The sequence below is a fragment of the Oncorhynchus masou genome, chromosome 28, assembly GCF_036934945.1.
Source record: "Oncorhynchus masou masou isolate Uvic2021 chromosome 28, UVic_Omas_1.1, whole genome shotgun sequence".
Lineage (NCBI taxonomy): Eukaryota > Metazoa > Chordata > Actinopteri > Salmoniformes > Salmonidae > Oncorhynchus > Oncorhynchus masou.
The window spans coordinates 30483105-30506812 of record NC_088239.1 but is presented as its reverse complement, the minus strand read 5'-3'; the positions used below and the strand labels follow the sequence as shown (position 1 = coordinate 30506812).

General features: G+C 44.2%; 1 protein-coding gene across 1 annotated transcript in view; it reads left to right on the top strand.

The window, feature by feature from the left end:
- The window catches only part of ptprn2 (protein tyrosine phosphatase receptor type N2), a 256253-nt gene that overhangs the window by 162425 nt on the left and 70120 nt on the right, over positions 1–23708 (top strand). The window contains exon 11 of the mRNA XM_064941890.1: positions 3603–3667. Within this exon, the coding sequence (XP_064797962.1) occupies positions 3603–3667 (65 nt within the window). The remainder of the gene's footprint in view (positions 1–3602; positions 3668–23708) is intronic.

Genomic DNA, 23708 nt, shown 5'->3' with positions numbered 1-23708 from the left:
CCCTGTGGACCTTTACAATTGCCAATTATTGCACATGATGAACCCCATGTATTTTCATTTAAATTTCCTAAAGCAAGAAGTAGTGGGCTGCCGGTCAATGAGTTGAAAGTTAATCTAGAGGTAGAAAGATAGTGACCTTCAGGCTTCTTTGTTTTTAGCATACGCTAGAACTTTTCAGCTTGTCAGTCAAACTGGAACGGTATCCAAGCCAATAGATAGAAGGTAGACTGTGTGTTGATGTAAGGCTCATCGCGATGTTTTGACTGGTTCTATACTCATCCTCAGCTCCCTGAGGGGTCCTCATTAAGACTAAACGCTGAGGGTGACCTTTCCGTCGCCCAACTCCCCCCACCCAGCTGGCCCTAATTACCTCCCTCATTACCCCCTCTGAAATAAAACACAGATCCAAGATGGCTGCGTCATTACCCCCTCTTAAATAACACCAGCACCACCGGGTTGAACCAAGATGGCTGCCTCATTAGCCCTTCCTAAATAACACCAGCACTGCCAGGTTCAACCAAGATGGCTGCCTCATTACCCCTCCTAAATAACACCAGCACCACCAGGTTGAACCAAGATGGCTGCTTTTCCCCACAACTGATTTGCTATACTCTCTTTGTGATGTATGTTGGCCTAGTGGATCTCTGTGCTGTGGATGTATGCCCCCTTCACTCTTTCACTCTCGCTTTCCCCCCAGTCTTAATTCCATAAGTCCTGACAGTATCATTTAGACGTCGCCATCGCTATGGTGATCGCTGATGAGACGATAGGGTGATCAGCGCTTATGGGATGTCGGAGAAGGAGAGGGAGAGAGAGAGAGAGAGAGGGCTGTAAGTAGCCCTCCTAATGATGGCACTAAAGTAACATGCTTCATTATTTGGAATGCTGCATAAATTGAGCAGTGCGTGGAATCATTTGGATTGATTAAAATACTAATTAAACAGGTCTTTGCAGAATTTGAGGAGTGAAGTAAGGTTCAGCTCTTCAGGGTAATTTGCATACCCTTCATCTGGGTAAATGGGATTTAAAGGACCCTCTCTCGCTCTCTTTCCTTGGCTCTCCCTCTTTCTCTTCTCTCCCTATTTCCTGGTACATTCACATGCTAACAAACTCAATTAAAATTATACTCTATTCACCATATTATTTGGCATAATCTATTAAGACCCCTTTGATTTTGTTTTTTCAATATAAATGTATCCATCAAAGCAAGGGACTCAAAGGGGTAGACATGACCAGAATAAAACAAAGTCTGCCAAGTGTAGATCTTAAATGTTGGACGCTCAGTCGCCGCGTCACTTACTTTGATTTTCATGACAATATCTTTGTTAAACTTTGCATTTGGAACTAGCGTGGGGATACTTGAATTGATTAATAGATGTATGGATCAAACTCATCGTGTGATCCTATTAAGTACTGCAAGAACCAATAACAATGAATTATGCAGAACATCAACCAGCACTTTTACATTTAAAATAATTTAACAATGTAAACATTCACTGGTGTCTCAGCAGCTGACTGTGTGCAATGGTCTGGCCCCTAAACCACTTTTAAATTTTAGTAATTTAGTAGACACTCTCATCCAAAGAAACTTGGGTTAATGTGCAGATTTTTCACCTAGTCAGCTCAAGGATTTGAACCAGCAACCTTGCTAGTCTAACGCTCTTAACCGCTAGGCTAACTACCCTCCCCCCTCCCCCCAAAAAAGTCCTCAGATCAAAGTCACAAGAAAATCTCCACTCCACATACTGTATGTGCTCTAGACACTGTACTGTAAGGTATTCTGTGATCATGTAGGGGGGTTGTGCAAACTCTTTCAAAGTCTCATCTGGTGTACCTTAGCCAACAGTAAGTGTGACTTTGAACAGTCACTGATGAGTTTGGAGTTTGAGTTGGAGTTATAGACTGACGAAGAGCTTCGGGTAGAAACGTTTCACAATAAACTGTGAGAGAATTAATCTATCTTTAATACACACTTACACTGTCACACACTCTTTCTCCCAGTCTCCTGTTCCATTATAGAACTGGAAGGTCAAACATGTTCTTCTGTGTCATTCATTCCTCTCACTAAAACACAGCTAAAAAAAATATATATATACAGTACCAGTCAAAAGTTTGGACACCTAGTCATTCCTGGGTTTCTGGGTTTTTCTTTATTTTTACTATTTTCTACATTGTAGAATAATAGTGAAGACATCAAAATTATGAATTAACACATGAATCATGTAGTAACCCAAAAAAGTATTAAACAATCAAAATATATTTTATATTTGAGATTCTTCAAAGTAGCCACCCTTTGCCTTGATGACAGCTTTGCACACTCTTGGCATTCTCTCAGCCAGCTTTATGAGGTAGTCACCTGGAATACATTTCAATTAACAGGTGTGCCTTGTTAAAAGTGAATTTGTGGAATTTCTTTCCTTAATGCGTTTTAGCCAATCCGTTGTGTTGTGACAAGGTAGGGGAGGTATACAGAAGGTAGTCCTTTTTGGTAAAATACCAAGTCCATATTATGGCAAGAACAGCTCAAATAAGCAAAGAGAAACGACAGTCCATTATTACTTTAAGATATGAAGGTTAGTCAATCCAGAAAATGTTCAAGGGCAGTCGCAAAAAACATCAAGTGCTATGATGAAACTGGCTCTCATGAGGACCGCCACAGGAATGGAAGACCCAGGGCTGCAGCCCAAATAAATGCTGCGTGAATCAGGCCTTCATGGTCGAATTGCTACAAAGAAACAACTACTAAAGGACACCAATAATAAGAAGCGACTTGCTTGGGCCAAGAAACAAGAGCAATGGACATTAGACCGTTGGGAATCTGTCCTTTGGTCTGATGTGTCCAAATGTGAGATTTTTGGTTCTAAACGCTGTGTCTTTGTGACACGCAGAGTAGGTGAACAGATGAACTCCGCATGTGTGGTTCCCACCATGAAGCATGGAGGAGGAGGTGTGATGGTGTGGGAGTGCTTTGCTAGTAACACTTTTGGTGATTTATTTACAATTCAAGGCACAATTAACCCGCATGGCTACCACAGCTTTCTGCAGCGATACGCCAACCCATCTGGTTTGCGCTTAGTGGGACTATCATTTGTTTTTCAAACAGGACAACGATCCAACACACCTCAAGGCTGTGTAAGGGCTATTTGACCAAGAAGAAGAGTGATGGAGTACTGCCTCCGCAATCAGCCTACCTCAACCCAATTGAGATGGTTTGGGATGAGTTGGACCGCAGAGTGAAGGAAAAGCAGCCAACAAGTGCTCAGCATATGTGGGAACTCCTTCAAGACTGTTGGAAAAGCATTCCAGGTGAAGCTGGTTGAAAGAATGCCAAACACGTGCAAAGCTATCATCAAGGCAAAGGGTGGCTACTTTGAAGAATCTAATATATTTTGATTTGTTTTACACTTTTTTGGTCACTGCATGATTCCATAAGTGTTATTTAGATAGTTTTGATGTCTTCGCTATTATTATACAATGTAGAATAAAGTAAAAATAAAGAAAAAACATTGAATGAGTAGGTGTGTCCAAACTTTTGACTGGTACTGTACATAACAATTATACTCACACACAACTCTTGCCTTTTTTATGTTTTCACCATGTAGTTCAGCAGAAGAAGCAGCTGGAGAAGGAGACAGGTGTGAAGATCCTGGAGGCTGGAGTCAGCGATGTAAGTCCTGTTTCATCATCTATCTAATAAGATGGGAACCACAGAACTATAATCATTGACTTAAATGGGGATGCCCTTTCTAATTATTCTATTTCTGTGCTGAGAACATCTAGCACTGACTACATCCATATGGAACAGTGTATAGATTATTTTTAATTCTTACATACACTTAGATTGGAGTCATTAAAACTCGTTTTTCAACCACCCCATAAATTTCTTGTTAACAAACTATAGTTTTGTTAAGTCCGTTAGGACATCTACTTTGTGCATGACGGAAGTCATTTTTCCAACAATTGTTTACAGACAGATTATTTCACTTATAATTCACTGTATCACAAATCCAGTGGGTCAGAAGTTTACATACACTAAGTTGACTCTGCCTTTAAACAGCTTGGAAAAATCCATGAAAATAATGTCCTGGCTTTAGAAGCTTCTGTTAGGCTAATTGACATCATTTGAGTCAATTGGAGGTGTACCTGTGAATGTATTTCAAGGCCTAGCTTTAAACTCGGTGCCTCTTTGTTTGACATCATGGGAAAATCAAAAGATATCAGCCAAGACCTCAGAAAAAATATTGTAGACCTCCACAAGTCTGGTTCATCCTTGGGAGCAATTTCCAAATGCCTGAAGGTACCACGTTCATCTGTACAAACAATAATACGCAAGTATGAACACCATCGGACCACACAGCCATCATACCGCTCAGGAAGGAGATGCATTCTGTCTCCCCGAGATGAACGTACTTTGGTGCGAAAAGTGCAAATCAATCCCAGAACAACAGCAGAGAACCTTGTGAAGATGCTGGAGGAAACAGGTACAAAAGTATCGATATCCACAGTAAACAAGTCCTATATCGACATAACCTGAGGAAAAAGGGGGAAGCTTGCAAGCCGAACAACACCATCCCAACCGTGAAGCAGGGGGGAGGCAGCATCATGTTGTGGGGGTGCTTTGCTGCAGGAGGGACTGGTGCACTTCTCAAAATAGATGGCATCATAATGAGGGACAATTACGTCAATTTTTTGAAGCAACATCTCAAGACATCAGTCAGGAAGTTAAAGCTTGGTCGCAAATTGGTCTTCCAAATGGACAATGACCCCAAGCATACTTCCGAAGCTGAGGCAAATTGGCTTAAGGACAACAAAGTCAAGGTATTGGGGTGGCTATCACAAAGCTCTGACTTCAATCCTATAGAAAATTTGTGAAAGAACTGACAAAGCGTGTGCGAGCAAGGAGGCCTACAAACCTGACTCAGTTACACCAGCTCTGTCAGGAGGAATGGGCTAAAATTCACCCAACTTATTGTGGGAAGCTTGTGGAAGGCTACCCGAAACGTTTGGCTCAAGTTAAACAATTTAAACTCAATGCTTCCAAATACTAAGTGTATGAGTGTATGTAAACCTCTGACCCTCTAGGAATGTGATGAAAGAAATAAAAGCTGAAATAAATCATTCTCTCTACAATATTTCTGACATTTCACATTCTTAAAATAATGTGGTGATCCTAACTGACCTAAGACAGGAAATTTTTACTCGGATTAAATGTCAGGAATTGTGAAAAACTGAGTTTAAATGTATTTGGCTAAGCTGTATGTAGACTTCCAACTTCAACTGTATATTGAATACAATTTTTGTGCGATTGTATCATTAAATCTTACCAAGTAAAATCCCTGAAGAGAATACTGAGCTTGTCCTCCCAACACCCCAACATGCAACATCATTGTAAAGGAACTTAACCAAACCTGGAATGTTCCAGATCTCTTTACACTGTGCTCTGATTTGATTTGACTGGGTTGTTCTCCAGGGATATGGCTCCAGATGTGGCAACTTGGCATTTAATCACCACGCTACCTTCTGCTACCATCCATACCGCCTGCATCCTTTATGAGGCTGCCATTATGCAACCAGACATTGATCTTGAGCCGAAATGAATGCCAAATGTAGTTTCCTGTTAAACGTGTCGCTTTGATACACGTCCTCTGTATTCATTTCCTGTCCTCCTTGGGATTGTTGGTTCCCATGGAGGATAAAGAACAACAAGACAAAGCGCAGTGCGTTTTGACACTTTAAATAGCCGATGATAGTGGCTCAGGGAAGGAACAGTAAGCGGATTATCTGGAGAGCTGTCACTCTGTGGCTGCCCAAAATTAAGAGCAGTGCAGAAGTATACTTAAGATGAGCGTGGGCATGAGAGCAGGGGAGATGTGCATTCATTGGTGACGCTGCTAGTAAATATTCAAATGTAGCTAGCAATGTGCATATTGGAGGTGAGGATCTAATCAAGCAGCCATTGATGCGCTGGAGTCCTCCTAGCAGACCCGCGTCTAAATGAGTTTTTCTATGGAAATGAGACAGACAGCGATGGCACTGTGAGCCATGAAGATTATCACGAGGCATGCTGGGAACTAAATGGATGTGGCCTGTGTGTGTGCTGCTGCCGTCGTCAATGGCAACAGGCATAACATAGTCGGGACCGTTTTCCTCGGTCAATCCTACACTCACTGTCCTCCTATGGTCAACTCTGTCACACGTTCGCTACATTCTCTTGTTGTTTTATTTTATCTCTATTTCTTCTGTTTATGCGTTTACCTCCCTCTTTTTTTACCCGCACTCTTTTCTTTCCTTTTCCTCATGGGGCAGCAGGTTAGCCTAGTGGTTAGAGTGTTGGACTAGTAACCGAAAGGTCGCAAGATCAAATCCCCGCGCTGACAAGGTAAAAATCTGTCATTCTGCCCCTGAACAAGGCAGTTAACCCACTGTTCCTAGGCCGTCATTGAAAACAAGAATTTGTTCTTAACTGACTTGCCTAGTAAAATGATGGAAAAATGATTTTTTTTTTAAATAAAGTTCTCTGCGGAAACCAGAGTGAGGGCGGGATCTATCTTTTACCTCAGGAGTGTGAAATCAGAGACAGACGGTGTGTGTGTGTGTGTGTGCGCCTGTGTATGTGTCAGTAACTATGCATTAGCCTTCAAAACACAACAGAAATGTGTGCATAAATTGACAAAGAAAGTAAATGAGAATAAGTTAATAAAGGCACAACCAGTTAGATGTTATGGGGTTTATATCATGTCGTAAGAGATCCAATCAAATTGGAGGAGTCCTCCACTATAGCACAGGCTTACATCGGAGAGTGCCTGCTCTTGCATGGAACCAACCAACCTGGTGTCCTTAAGAGTATTGAGAGTGGAGCTGACACAGGATGCTTCCTCATTGGGCTTCGGTCTAAAGTAGTGCACTACATAGGGAATATGGTGCAATTTGGGACACAGCCAGAGCCTCTCCGTCCTGTCCTCGCCCTGTCTGTCTTTGTTAAAAAAGGGGACAAATGACAAAACAGCTTAGGAAGATGTCCTGATACCACGGACGTCGATAGCAGAAGATGTCGACGAAGATAAGCCAATGTCAAAGTGAGGCGATGGGACGCTAATCGGTAGACTTCACAATATCTGGTCCTCCTATAGATTTTCCAGAACCCGTTTTCTTACAAATATCTCTGTTTTGCAACTCATTAGCTAAATTTGCCACACTCTTTAAGTAATTACACCTTAATAAGCATGACATTTTGTAAGTAATTTAAGTTGCCGTTACGTTTTATCAAGGCGATTGCTTGCTGTCCAGATCACGTTAGTGTCTCCATAACAGCACTCCTGCGAATGTGTGAAAAACTATCTTTGGGAAAAGCGAGAGGGGCATGAGGGGTAATAGGAGAGGGGTAGTAGAAAGCCTAATATATACAATATTTTTGTTCATCTCAATTCCAGCACTCTATCATCATATTGTTTTTCACTAGGGATGTGAAATGTCGACATTGACAGTAAATGAAAATCCTACAGAGAATATAAATGTGCATACACCTCACAGCACCACCAGGCAGCCAGTTGGAGAATCAGCCTCTAGTACAGATCATACCATACAGCAGTCTTCCGTTTTGTGGAGAGATGTTCCTAAAAGGCACACAGAGCTCCGTGACTGTGCATCCTCTCCACTTTTCATCCTCCCATCCTGTTCGTGTTCAGGAGGGGTCGAGGAGTCACTGCGCATCTGGAGTGTGAGTGTGAGAGAGAAAACGTGAGCGAGCGAGAGATGGCGCAGGACCTGAGGGTTGCAGACTCCTGCTGCAATGGTTTGCGCTAGCAAGCAGTATGCAGACATAGACACAGTGTGGCTGGTACCAGTGGGGGTTCTGAGGAGGGGGACGGGTGGGTAAGTGGCTGGGGGACAGGGCGGGGTTGGGTGGGGGGGGGTGGGGGGTCTCGGTCAGACGTCCTCGCTGGGTTGCCTAGAGAGTCCTGACAGACAGCTGCCGCCTCTGGTGACACCACCTACACCCCTCCCCAATGCACATACACCCCTCCTCACACCCCTCGGCCTATCCCCAGGTGAGAGGATGATGCTGTCATTATCTCCTCCTGAAAATAAATAAAAAATATGATAAATAATGAATCACAAAATGGATGTCAAAAGGTGGCACCATCACAGTGGAAGACCATATATCGTGTTCTTCAAAACAACAAGATCACCGAGGGTCTCTCATTTGATCAGTGTTATTTTAAAATCATTGCTTTTACATGAATGGCTGTTTTTTAAGAATATGTGTTTATCAGCATACCAGTTGTCTTTTTTATCAGTACATCTGAATACAGTGTAAAGGCATCCGCATACATAGGTTCGGTTTGCTCCTAGCAGAACTCAGCTATGGTATCTATCTATTGCTATCTTAGTCGCGCAATTTTACATCGAGCTAAGATGTTTTCTGCAAGTGAAAAAATGTGCATGAAAACTGGTAGTGTACTGCAGACATTAGGGTTTAGCTGCTGCGCTCTCTCTTCTCTCTCCTTGAATGACAGCAAACACTTCATTGAAGAATCCCATCCATAGTTCCCATCCCTAATGTTGCTCAATCACTGATGAAGGGGCGTAGAATTCAGCTACCAAACCTGGACTTGCCTCATGAAAAACATTGTGCGTGAACAGCCGGAAAATGAACCTCCCGAATACCAAAACGAACAAAAATGTCACAAAATATCGTCATAATATGTGCACAAACTGTTTAGACTGGGAAGCATGCGACAGGCTTTAGGAAGAGGAAGCTGGGCGATTATAGTTGCCTGCCCGCATTAAACCTTCCCTATGTGATTAAGTTTGTGGGTAAATTGAGATTCATTGACATTTTGACAGAAGCCTCATGTTTTCGATAACTCCTGTAAACTGCTTATGTGGAGAGGCACTCATTAACCACAGAACTCCCTGAGCTGCACGTCAACTGATTATTCAACCACCAATTGTAAATTATATATGGCAGGCAGGGATCTCCGCACAGGGTTGGGTGCGTGCGTGCATGCGTGAGTGTGTGCATTTGTATGTGCACGCACGTGTGCATGTTTTGCATATGATGTGTGCTGTTAGGAATGTCTATGTGTTTATGCACAGAACATACATTAATGAGACTTGTACACATCTGTATACATCTGTGTTCACATCCCTTACAGAAAAAAACATGAATTTCACGTGAACATGTGAAGTGTTCCAAAAACACGTTTTCATATGATCATATGTGATCTTATGTAAAGTTAATGTGATAACATGAAACTACAGCTGTGAAAACGTGATTTTCCACATGTGAAGTCGTGTGGTTTTTGTGTAAGGGGGTGTGTTTGTGGTCTGTGTATCATTGTGTCTGTTTACTTGTGATGGCTTTCGCTGCGGAATTGCTGGAACCTTTAAGGATTTCTATTCGATTTCTCTCAGCCACTTAACAGAAGTGGATGCAGAGAAATAAACATTAGTATATAATCCCATCATATGTCAAGTAGGAGGAAATGTCGCCAGTAAATGCCACCATCTTAGAATGTAGGAAAGCACTCATGGTCTCTCCCAATAAGAGTCCTGGGGAAGCATGTGCAAAACTAATCTCAGTGAAAGGTCACGGGCAAAGATGACCTCTGGCAACTGGATTTGGAGGCTTTCTTAACAATTTCCTGCACCATAAGGAGTGTGCGGGCAAGCTTAAGAGCAATGCCATTGGAAAATATTTGAACATGTAAATTATAATCTTACTGTATATGCAGTATGATCAACAATAATGGGCACATAATAGCCTGAATCCTGAGTCCTGAATGGTACCCTATTTTCAACATAGTGCTCTACTCTTGACCAGTGTCCTATGTGCCCTGGTCAAACGTAGTGCACTATATAGGGAATAGGGTGCCATTTGCTACTCTCTGGAGCAGAGCATACCAAAGCAGTTTCTACATATTGCACCTTTTAAGTACTTTTCATTTAGCTAATTTTCAATCTAGTTTGGCTGTAAATGTGTTCTGAAATGTAAAAAACAAATACTAACAGACCTTTTTCAATTTAAACACTGATCCTGTTATTTATTTTTTTACAACAGTATTAGCATAATAAAAACATTTTAAAGAGAAAACAATAGAGAAAATGAAAATGTGTCCAAGCACAGAACCTTGAGGAATGCCAGATTCAACTTTGGGTAGCCTAGTGGTTAGAGCGTTGGACTTGTAACCGAAAGGTTCGTTCTGCCCCCTGAACAAGGCAGTTAACCCATCGTTCCTAGGCCGTCATTGAAAATAAGAATTTGTTCTTAACTGACTTGCCTAGTTAAATAGGTACAATACGATTAAAATGCATTTGGGGAAAGATTGGGAAAGTAATTGGGGAAATAATAAAAGTAGTTATTTGTTGGGACTGTGAGGAGGTGAGACTGAAGGTGTTGCTTTCTGAGGGACTAGTAAAGTGACATGTTGCCAGGCTCTGCTAGCAACTCAATATAGAAAATAAATGTCTCTATTAGCCCTGTGTTCACACTCATCTTCTCATTTGCAACTTTTAAACAGCTGTAAATACCGCACTTGTGTCAACAAATAGGTTTAGGGTGGTGGAACAGGGGGTGGCAGGTAGCACTGCTGCATATCTATGAGTTGTGAAAATAATATTGCTACAATGGGATACAAAGCCCTATTCCCAAAGTATTGTATTTTCAAGGTGTTGTATTTTCAAGGTATTGTATTTTTAATGACAGCACTTTATGTTAGCACTTATTAATCACCTACAATGTATTTATAAGGTGTGTATTATGCCCTAATGACATAAAATTAAGTCAGTGGAGGATGATTCAGAGTTTATTAGCCTAGGTCAGAAATCTGGGCCCTGGTCAAAAAAAAAACTGCAATATAACGAGAATAGGGTGCCATTTGGGATACATAACAAACACCCTCTATAGAGCTCTGACCTTGAAAGCTTTTATCAGCACGTGTAAACCTCTTCGTCGGCAGCAGGACACACATATTTATCTGTTGCTTCAACAACCAATGGCGCATGTCCTTCACACCTTAACAGCCACAGCAGAAACACTATCTCTAATGGCTGTTATCTGCTCTCTCTGCCACAGCCAGGTCACAACACTGTGGTGTATTACTGGCAAATTTGATTTAGTAGACTTTTAGTAGAGAGACACCTCAAAACAAATGTCTGTCTAATGAATGTCTAATGAATGAGATTACAATGTGGGAGATTAGGGTGCAATTTAAACACAACCTTAACAGAATCCTCTTGTATCAGATTGAAAATGTAAAATGTAAAATTTCTCTTACAGGCATTCTCCGGTACTTTTGTATACTTTTTTCCCATTAGTTCTAATAGTAGCACTCATGAGCCAAAAGTGGTCCCCGAAAATCGCATACTACTTCACATACTGTATGTGCAGATCAGTGCACCACGTCATTGCTCTCTCTCTGCTCTGCTGTGGGTGCATTATGTGCATGTTGCTAGCTGTTACTCATATGGCGAGGGGCTGAAGCTCATTGGTTGAACTCAAATTGCTAGGGGGCTGGCCCACGTGGGGAGAAATGTAGGGGAAATGGCACAGTACAGCTTCAAGTAAAACAGTTACGTTCAAACTAGGGATCTTGTGGCTAATTGAGGTAAAAGAGGAATTCTACTCATAGATTATGCATTATGAACTACACATTGACACATCCAGCCCAAAGCAGGGGGAGTACTTAAAAAATACTTAGTAGTCGCCAAAGCTCCGGAACATGTCTGAGCAAATTGTCTGACCTGCTGTCTAACTCTGTGCAATCAGAATTATTAATTTTGGGTTATCTTAATCTGGATTGGTTGATGCCAGTATTTGATACGCTGAAAGATATTTGTACTGAGCTACATCTAACTCAGCAGATACAGTGCCTTGCGAAAGTATTCGGCCCCCTTGAACTTTGCAACCTTTTGCCACATTTCAGGCTTCAAACATAAAGATATAAAACTGTATTTTTTTGTGAAGAATCAACAACAAGTGGGACACAATCATGAAGTGGAACGACATTTATTGGATAATTCAAACTTTTTTAACGAATCAAAAACTGAAAAATTGGGCGTGCAAAATTATTCAGCCCCCTTAAGTTAATACTTTGTAGCGCCACCTTTTTCTGCGATTACAGCTGTAAGTCGCTTGGGGTATGTCTCTATCAGTTTTGCACGTCGAGAGACTGAAATTGTTTCCCATTCCTCCTTGCAAAACAGCTCGAGCTCAGTGAGGTTGGATGGAGAGCATTTGTGAACAGCAGTTTTCAGTTCTTTCCACAGATTCTCGATTGGATTCAGGTCTGGACTTTGACTTGGCCATTCTAACACCTGGATATGTTTATTTTTGAACCATTCCATTGTAGATTTTGCTTTATGTTTTGGATCATTGTCTTGTTGGAAGACAAATCTCCGTCCCAGTCTTAGGTCTTTTGCAGACTCCATCAGGTTTTCTTCCAGAATGGTCCTGTATTTGGCTCCATCCATCTTCCCATCAATTTTAACCATCTTCCTTGTCCCTGCTGAAGAAAAGCAGGCCCAAACCATGATGCTGCCACCACCATGTTTGACAGTGGGGATGGTGTGTTCACGGTGATGAGCTGTGTTGCTTTTACGCCAAACATAACGTTTTGCATTGTTGCCAAAAAGTTTAATTTTGGTTTCATCTGACCAGAGCACCTTCTTCCACATGTTTGGTGTGTCTCCCAGGTGGCTTGTGGCAAACTTTAAATTACACTTTTTATGGATATCTTTAAGAAATGGCTTTCTTCTTGCCACTCTTCCATAAAGGCCAGATTTGTGCAATATACGACTGATTGTTGTCCTATGGAAAGAGTCTCCCACCTCAGCTGTAGATCTCTGCAGTTCATCCAGAGTGATCATGGGCCTCTTGGCTGCATCTCTGATCAGTCTTCTCCTTGTATGAGCTGAAAGTTTAGAGGGACGGCCAGGTCTTGGTAGATTTGCAGTGGTCTGATACTCCTTCCATTTCAATATTTTCGCTTGCACAGTGCTCCTTGGGATGTTTAAAGCTTGGGAAATCTTTTTGTATCCAAATCCGGCTTTAAACTTCTTCACAACAGTATATCGGACCTGCCTGGTGTGTTCCTTATTCTTCATGATGCTCTCTGCGCTTTTAACGGACCTCTGAGACTATCACAGTGCAGGTGCATTTATACGGAGACTTGATTACACACAGGTGGATTGTATTTATCATCATTAGTCATTTAGGTCAACATTGGATCATTCAGAGATCCTCACTGAACTTCTGGAGAGAGTTTGCTGCACTGAAAGTAAAGGGGCTGAATAATTTTGCACGCCCAATTTTTCAGTTTTTGATTTGTTAAAAAAGTTTGAAATATCCAATAAATGTCGTTCCACTTCATGATTGTGTCCCACTTGTTGTTGATTCTCCACAAAAAAATACAGTTTTATATATTTATGTTTGAAGCCTGAAATGTGGCAAAAGGTCGCAAAGTTCAAGGGGGCCGAATACTTTCGCAAGGCACTGTACATACATACATACATACATACATACATACATACATGCATACATACATACATACATACATACAGTTGTGACCAAACGTTGTGAGAATATCACAAATATTAATTTTCACAAAGTCTGCTGCCTCAGTTTGTGTGATGGCAATTTGCATATACTCCAGAATGTTATGCCACAAAAGGACCAGCTGATATCATGAGTGTTGACGAGGACAAGGCTGGAGATCACTCTGTCATGCTGATTGAGTTTGAATAACAGACTGGAAGCTTCAAAAGGAGGCTAATGCTTGGAATCATTGTTCTTCCTCTGTCAAGCATGGTTACCTGCAAGGAAACACTTGCCGTCATCATTGCTTTGCACAAAAAGGGCTTCACAGGCAAGGATAATTCTGCCAGTAATATTGCACCTAAATCAACCATTTATCGGATCATCAAGAACTTCAAGCAGAGCGGTTCAATTGTTGTCAAGAAGGCTTTTGGGCACCCAAGAAAGTCCAGCAAGTGCCAGGACCGTCTCCTAAAGTTGATTCAGCTGCGGGATCGGGGCACCACCAGTACAGAGCTTGCTCAGGCATGGCAGCAGGCAGGTGTGAGTGCATCTGCACGCACAGTGAGATGAATACTTTTGGAGGATGGCCTTGAGTCAAGAAGGGCAACAAAGAAGCCACTTCCTTCCAGGAAAAACATCAGGGACACACTGATATTCTGCAAAATGTACAGGACTTGGACTGCTGAGGAACAGGGTTTGGACTGTCAAATTCATTTTCTCTGATAAATCCCTTTTCCGATTGTTTGGGGTATCCGAAAAAAAGCTTGTCCGGAGAAGACAAGGTGAGCGCTACCATCAGTCCTGTGTCATGCAAACAGTAGAGCATCCTGAGATCATTCATGTGTGGGGTTGCTTCTCAGCCAAGGGTGTGGGCTCACTCACAATTTTGCCTAAGAACACAGCCATGAATAAAGTATGGTACCAACACGTCCTTCGAGACCAACTTCTCCCAACCATCCAGGAACAGTTTGGTGACGAACAATGCCTTTTCCAGCATGGTGGAGCACCTTGCCATAAGGCAAAAGTGATAACTAAGTGGCTCTGGGAACAAAACATCGATATTTTGGGTCCATGGCCAGAAAACTCCCCAGACCTTAATCCCATTGAGAACTTGTGGTCAATCCTCAAGAGGCGGGTGGACAAACAAAAACCCACAAATTCTGACAAACTCCAAGCATTGATTATGCAAGAATGAGCTGCCATCATTATGGATGTGGCCCAGAAGTTAATTGCCAGCATGCCAGGGCGGAATGCAGAGGTCTTGAAAAAGAAGGGTCAACACTGCAAATATTGACTCTTTGCATCAACTTCATGTAATTGTCAATAAAAGCCTTTGACACTTATGAAATGCTTATAATTATACTTCAGTATTCCATAGTAACATCTGACAACAATATCTAAAGACACTGAAGCAGCAAACTTTGTGGAAATTAATATTTGTGTCATTCTCAAAACTTTTGGCCACGACTATATACATTTTTTTAATATATATTTTCCTTTATTAATTTCTAACTTTCTAAACTTTTTCACAGCAATGCTTAGGCCTCTTCTTCCAGAATATAGATACTATATAAAAAAATTGGACAGTCTGTTTTACTATAGTTCTATTTTGTTTGTTTTTACTCCTGCCCTTCCTCCATCCTCAGCCTCTCCCATCTATTTCTGATATCCATCCGGTTTGATTTCTGTTTGCCATATGTCACATCTTCTCCTGCTCACCCCCTCCGGCATAAGACGTCGCCAGAATACTAACAACCGGTCCTGGGAATCATCATTACGCACACCTGGCACTCATCATTAGGCGCACATGTTAATCATTATGATTCACACCTGGACTTCATTACCTTCATAATTTCCTCCTCTTTACATGTCACTCTCTTATGTTTTATCACCAGTTGGTATTATTCTTGTGTACTGGCGTATAGCCACATGGAATTGTCTATTTTCTGGTTTTGTTGTTTTCTTAAACGTTTCACCTGCTCTCCTACTCGGAGCGCTGTTATTACAGAATACCAACTCAAACAATGGAAGCAGCAGGAAATCTGAAATCTCTCAGACGGGCGACAAACACCATGACCAGCTGAATCAACTGGGGACAGCCATGGAAGAGGTTCTCCGTAGTCAGGCCCAGCATCGGAGGATACTCTAGAGCCAGTCTACCCAGGGAGCCACGCAACGGCCCATTCAGCATCCCGCTCAGGTCAGCGATGCCCGTCTATCCCTCCTGGATAAATATGACGGTACACCATGCAAATGCCGTGACTTCCTCCTTCAGAGCTCCCTGTATTTTTCACACCAGTTGGGAGCCCCCACCACCAAGAGGTCTAAGGTTGCCACGGTTATTTCTCTGCTGACCGGGCGGGAATTGGGATGGGTGTGTGCTGCTTGGGAGAGAGGACAGGAGGAACTAGATTCTTATGAGGGGTTCATTGCTCTGTTTAAATGCATTTTTGATCAACCCACAGAGGGGGAGGTGAGCGTCTGCTTCAACTACAGCAGGGGAATCAGTCGGCTATGTGCTCACCTTCCGGACAGTAGCAGCTTCCAGTGGATGGAATGAGCCGGCACTTCACACGCTATTCCGAAGAGGTCGGAACTGGCGGAACTGGCCTGTCAGGACGACAACCTCACCCTGGACGCACTCATTACGATGGCCATCCACCTGGATAACCTTCTACGAGAGCGTCAGCATTCTCATTGCTTCTCTCCCTCCTTTGGCGAGTCCTCGGGATCAGAGCCAGAACCCATGGAGGTAGGGGTCACACGCCTTTCCGCGGCAGAACGGCGCAGACAGATACAGCTGGGGCTATGTCTGTACTGTGGGCAAAGAGCACACAAGCTCCAGCGGTGTCCAGTACCTCACAATCCGGGATCCACTAGAGCAGAGGGACAGAGATGTGACATTCCATCCCCTGGTCCAGGAGTGAGTTTTCCAGATTCCAGTGCTGCTAGACTCTTTTTGGTGTCCATCACTCTGGCTGACTGTCCCTCATGTACTGTGTCTACAGCTTTAGTGGATTCTGGCGCTGCTGGAAACTTTATGGATCAGACCCTTGCCTCCTCCCTCAACATTACCATCTATCCTCTCTCCTCTCCTTTTCACTCAACCACTCACCCTCACCGTGGAGTCCAATCACCAGGTGAGCATCTCTTTCTTCAGGTGTGCACCAGGTCACAAAATCATCCTCAGCCTCCCTTGGCTCCAATGCCATAACCCTATCATCTCATGGTCGAGGCTGAAAATCAGACTGGTCAACTGAATGCTGGAAGACCTGCTTCCCTGTCCCCTGTGGTTCCACATCGGTTGAGTCCTATGGTTGCCCTTCAGCCCAACATCCTGGGGGAATACCAGGACCTAAAGGAGGTATTATCAAAGACCCGCGCTACTTGTCTCCCTCCTCATTGCCCCTGGGACTGTGACATCAACCTGTTTTCCGGTGCTACAACTCTGAGCAGACGCATCTACCGTCTGTCTGTAGCTGAGACCCAGGCCATGGAGGATTACGTTCAAGAGATGCTCCAACAGGGTTTCATCCGCACATCCACGTCCCCTGCGTCAGCTGGCTTCTTCATGGCCAAAAAGGAGAGAGGATTACGCCCATGTATCGATTGCCGAGGACTCAATGACATCACCGAGAAGTATTGGTACCCTCTCCCGTCGGTACCATCGAGCAGTTCCGCGGGGCCCAGTTCTTCACCAAACTGGACCTGCGGCGTGCCTACAATCTCATCCACATCTGGGAGGGGGATGAGTGGAAGATGGCATTCAGCACAATGTCTGGTCACTACGAGTATTTGGTTATGCCCTTTGGCATAGCCAATGCTCCATCAGTTTTTCCAGGCATTCGTCAACGAGGTGTTCAGGGACATGCTTGGACAGCAGGTGACTGTATACATCGATGACATCCTGTTCTTCTCGACCAACCTGAAAGATCACATCACCCACGTTCGAACAGTCCTGGAACGCCTCTTGTTCAATCACCTGCTCGTCAAGGCAAAGAAGTGCCAATCCCACCAGAGGTCTGTATCCTTGTTGGGTTACCAAATCAGCCGGCAGTGAGTGAGGATGGAGGACAAGTAGGTAGATGCGGTAAGGTCATGGCCAGTCCCAACAACCATCAAGGAGTTACAACATTTTTTGGGGTTTGCCAACTTCTACCGCCGCTTCATCAGGAACTTTAGTGCCATTGGCATTAGAGGAGTGGCGACACTGGCTGGAAGGCGCCAAGGAACCATTCGATATCCTCACCGACCATCGGAACCTAGAGTACATGCGGACAGAGAGGAGACTGAATCTGCGCCAAGCCAGATGGCCAAGCCAGATGGGCACTTTTCTTCACCAGGTTCGACTTCACGCTGACCTAATGCCCAGGTTCTAAGAACATCAAGGCCGATTCTCTGTCCTGTATCCACGATTCGGGAGAGGTTCCACCCATCATCCCATCCTCCTAAGTTGTGGGTCCAGTGGCTTGGGACATAGATGTGGACATCCGCCAGGCTCTAGAGGGAGCACGTACCACGGAATTGTCCTCCTGAGCACATCTACGTTCCAACAGGGATAAGGGATCAGCTGCTGACCTGGGCACACACAGCTGTTGTCACTGAACATTCAGGTATTTCTCACACCATCAACTCCATCGCTGAGAAGTACTGGTGGCCCACCTTGGTGCAGGATGCCACTTGGTATGTCAACTCCTGTTCCGTATGTGCTCAAACCAAGTCCCCCCGGAATGCTCCAGCAAGAAAGTTCCTGCCGCTTCATGTGCCTCAGTGACCTTGGTCACCTCTATCCATTGACTTTGTATCCGATCTTCCCAGTTTTGATGGTTTAATCCCTCTTCCTGGTCTCCCCACTGCTCTCCAGGTCACTGAGGCACTCTTCCAGCAGGTCTCCCGGCATTATGGTCTTCCGTAGGACATCGTCTTCGACCGTGGACCCCAATTCACATCACAAGTTTGGAGGGCCTTCTTGGAGAAGTTCGGGGTCACGGTCAGCCTCACTTTTGGGTATCGGCCTCAGTCCAATGGACAGGTGGAGAGGATGAACCAGGGGCTGGGGAGGTTCCTGAGGAGTCAATGTCAGGACCTGCAGGGCACGATTCCTTCTCTGGGCAGAATACACCCAGAACTCCTTACGTCACTCCTCCACTGGGTTGACCCTCTTCCAGTGTGTTTGGGTTTCCAGCCGGCCCTGGCCCCGTGGACGCCGGGTCAGACCGCGGCTCCTGCGGTAGATGAGTGGTTCCGGCGTGAGGAGGTGTGGAGCACTTGCTTGGGCCAAGAAACACAAGCAATGGACATTAGACCGGTGGAAATCTGATGTGTCCAAATGTGAGATTTTTGGTTCCAACCACCGTGTCTTTGTGATGATCTCCGCATGTGTGGTTCCCACCGTGAAGCATGGAGGAGGAGGTGTGATGGAGTGGGGGTGCTTTGCTGGTGACCCTGTTGTGATTTATTTAGAATTCAAGGCACATTTAACCAGCATGGCTACCACAGCATTCTGCAGCAATACACCATTCCACCTGGTTTGCACTTAGTGGGACTATAATTTGGTTATCAACAGGACAATGATCCAAAACACCTCCAGGCTGTGTAAGGGCTATTTGACCAAGAAGAAGAGTGATGGAGTGTTGCATCAGATGGCCTAGTCTCCACAATCACCCGACCTCAACCTATTGAGATGGTTTGGGATGAGTTGGACCGCAGAGTGAATTAAAAGTAGTCAACAAGTCCTCAGCATATGTGGGAACTCCTTCAAGACTGTTGGAAAAGCATTCCAGGTGAAGCTGGTTGAGAGAATACCAAGAGTGTGCAAAGCTGTCATCAATGAAAAGGATGACTACTTTGAAGGATCTAAAATCTCAAATATATTTTTATTTGTTTAACACTTTTTTGGTTACTACATGATTACATATGTGTTATTTCATAGTTTTGATGTCTTCACTATTATTCTACAATAGTAAAAATAAAGAAAAACCGTTGAATGAGTATGTGTGTTCAAACCTTTGACGGGTACTGTATATGTATTTTTTTGTATTTTACCCCCTTTTTCTCCCCAATTTCATGATATCCAATTGCGATCTTGTCTCATTTCTGCAACTCCCCAACGGGCTCAGGAGAGACGAAGGTAGAGTCATGCATCCTCCGAAACATGATCTGCCAAACCCAGCATCTTAACACCCACCTGCTTAACCTAGCCAGCTGCACCAATGTGTCAGAGGAAACAACACTCAACTGACAACTGAATGCAGCCTGCAGGCTCCCCCCCACCCCAAGGAGTCGCAAGAGCGCGATGAGCCAACTAAACCCCCCCCCGGCCAAACCCTCCCAGTACCCTAAATTAAATCAAACTGTTCCACGAAAATGTACATATGAAAACTATAACTGAAACGCAGATTTGGTATAAATTGAAAGATAAATTGGCATTCCACATGAGAAAGGTTACTCACTTCATGAATACTTTTTTGTTTACAAATCTCTACGACACAAGCTTCCAACTTACCTAACCTTGTTGCTAAAGTATAGAAGAATGAGCTACCAAACCCGCTCACAGGGTTGGTTAGCGCTCTCCTCTAGTTTTAGCGCCCGCCCATTATTGGAATTACCTGCATTGTGAAATCAAATCCAATTGTATTGGTCACACACACATGGTTAGCAGATGTTATTGCGAGTGTAGCAAAATGCTTGTATAGTTCTTCCCGGCTGTATGTAATAACCCTTAAGATTTTCTGGGCTAACTATGTAAGAAATAATACATAAAAAAAAAAAAAAATACTGCATAGTTTCCTAAGGATTAGAAGCGAGGCGACCTTCTCTGTCGGCAACCATCTTGCTATAATCGGCTGGACTCTCCAGCCCTGGTCTCAATTGGACTCCCCTGAATAAATAAAGGTTAAATAAAACAATTAAAATGTCTTTAAAAAATAATTTAAAATCATGTTGAGAATTTTTTGGGGAGAATGTATTTCATTTTCTCAAAACATTGTATTGCATATAATAGGCCAGCTACTGTATATTGATTGTAAGTTATTGTGCAATGAGTTGTATATAGGCAAAGTAAACCCCACCCCCTTCCCCATGACCTTATTGGGTATCCATCTATAGTACAACAATAATATATCATGTATATATAATGTGAAATCCCATGGAGGCAATCATTCTCTTCAGAGCGTGGAGCACAAATTATTTTACTGGAGACATCAAAGGAGACCCGCTTTGACCCCTAGCTACTACCCGAATGGAAAAACAAAACCATACATAAGGAAATAAACACGATCGGAGTTAACAAATTGATATTGAAGCAGCATGGCTATATGCACCACTTCTGCTTTATATTAGCATACTGGTTGGGTTGTTTTTTTAAGCCGGTACTGTCACACCCTGACCATAGTTTGCTTTGTATGTTTCTATGTTTTGTTTGGTCAGGGTGTGATCTGAGTGGGCATTCTATGTTACATGTCTAGTTTGTCTATTTCTATGTTTGGCCTGATATGGTTCTCAATCAGATCAATTAGTCATTGTCTCTGATTGGGAACCATATTTAGGTAGCCTGTTTGGTGTTGGGTTTTGTGGGTGATTATTCCTGTCTCTGTGTTTGCACCAGATAGGGCTGTTTTAGGTTTTCACGGTTCTTGATTTGTAAGTCTGTTCATGTATAGTTTAATTCATTAAAGAACCATGAATAGAAGCCACGCTGCGTTTTGGTCCGCCTCTCCTTCACCGCAAGAAAACCATTACAGAATCACCCACCACAACAGGACCAAGCGGCTTGGTGACAGGCAGCGGCAGCAGGAGCTACGGAGTCTGGAGTATACAACTTGGGAGGAAATAGACAGGTGGGCGGTCGACCCAGGGAGAGTGCCGGAGCCCGCCTGGGATTCGCTGGAGCAGTGCGAAGAGGGTTACAGGAGAATGGAGTTGGAGAAACAAGCACGGCGGCGCGGTAGGAAGCCCGAGAGTCAGCCCCTAAAATTTCTTGGGGGGGGGGGCACACAGGAAGGATGGCGAAGCCAGGTAGGAGACCTGCGCCAACTTCCTGTGCTTACCGGAGGGCGAGAGAGACCGGGCAGCACCGTGTTATGCTGTGGAGCGCACGGTGTCCCCAGTGCGGGTGCATAGCCCGGTGCGGTACATACCAGCTCCGCGTATCGGCCGGGCTGGAGTGAGCATTGAGCCAAGTGCCATGATGCCGGCTCTACGCATCTGGTCTCCAGTGCGTCTCCTTGGGCCGGCTTACATGGCACCAGCCTTGCGCACAGTGTCCCCGGTTCGCCTGCATAGCCCAGTGCGGTCTATTCCACCTCGCCGCACTGGCAGGACGACCGGGAGCATTCAACCGGGTAAGGTTGGGCAGGCTCGGTGCTCAAGAGCTCCAGTGCGCCTGCACAGTCCGGTCTATCCAGTACCACCTCCACGCACCAGCCCTCTGGTGGCAGCTCCCCGCACCAGGCTTCCTGTGCGTGTCCTCGGCCCAGTACCACCAGTGCCAGCACCACGCATCAGGCCTACATTGCGCCTCGCCTGTCCAGCGCTGCCGGAGCCTCCCTCCTCTCCAGCGCTGCCAGAGCCCCTCAGCCCAGAGGCGCCAGAGCCCCTCAGCCCAGAGGCGCCAGAGCCCCTCAGCCCAGAGGCGCCAGAGCTTCCCCCCCTCTGTCCCGAGCTGCCACCCCTCTGTCCCGAGCTGCCCCTCCTCTGTCCCAAGCTGCCGCCCCTCTGTCCAGTGGGGTCATTTAGAAGGAATGCTGTGGTTAGGATGCCACGGAAGCGGACAAGGTGGCGGACTAAGACTATGGTGAAGTGGGGGCCACGTCCAGCACCAGAGCCGCCACCGCGGACAGATGCCCACCCAGACCCTCCCTAATAGGTTCAGGTTTTGTGGCCAGAGTCCGCACCGGGGGGGGGGGGGGTACTGTCACACCCTGACCATAGTTTGCTTTGTATGTTTCTATGTTTTGTTTGGTCAGGGTGTGATCTGAGTGGGCATTCTATGTTACATGTCTAGTTTGTCTATTTCTATGTTTGGCCTGATATGGTTTTCAATCAGAGGCAGGTGTTAGTCATTGTCTCTGATTGGGAACCATATTTAGGTAGCCTGTTTGGTGTTTGGTTTTGTGGGTGATTGTTCCTGTCTCTGTGTTTGCACCAGATAGGGCTGTTTTAGGTTTTCACGGTTCTTGTTTTTGTAAGTCTGTTCATGTATAGTTTAATTCATTAAAGAACCATGAATAGAAACCACGCTGTGTTTTGGTCCGCCTCTCCTTCACCGCAAGAAAACCGTTACAGGATTTTTGAAGAAAGTCACATTTTTATGTAAATAATCTAGCATCTAACTTGAATTTATTTTATGTTTGTGTATTAGTGTGTGACACATGCACATTTCCTTTTTTCAGATGTTTGGCACCTACTGTCTTCTGCTGTCAATTGTGTACGAGTGGTACAGTCTCTCCAGTTGATGTTCTCTATATAAAGTAGTAGCCACTCTAAAGAAAGAGGCGATGATCAACCCTAGGGATTGGTGTTATTCACTTGTGTTGTGAGCAGATGATTCCCATGTTACTTGTCACATTCACCGAATACAACAGGTGTAGGTAGACCTTACTGTGAAATGCTTACTTACAAGCATTTAACCAACAATGCAGTTCAAGAAATAGAGTTAAGAAAATATTTACTAAATAAACTTAAGTAAAAAAATGGAATAAAAAGTAACACAATAACAATAACGAGGCTATATACAGGGGGTACCAGCACCGAGTCAATGTGTATGTACTGTAGGTAGGGGTAAAGTGAATATGCATAGATAATAAGAGAGAGAGCGCGTGTGTGTGTGCGTTCGAATGAGGGTGATACTAACACATCCATGACGGCCCTTAATTCCCACGTTAACAAGCCATCAATGATCTCCTTTAATAAAAAAATGACTTTCATAAACCCAACACACCTAAAAAAAAAAACTATAACGATCATCTGTGCTGACCAGGAAGCCATTCAAGCCAATGAGGCTGTTCTAAAAGTGGCTTAAATGCCAAGGCCGTGGCTGATAGATATGGATGGGAAATGTCATGTGGGAGCAGCCCCACTGTGCCTGCAGCCCTGTTCAGATCTCTCTCTTCTCTTTGGAGACTCCAGCTGTTGCAGACTGATGAAAGTGAAGCTGCAGTCGGATCCG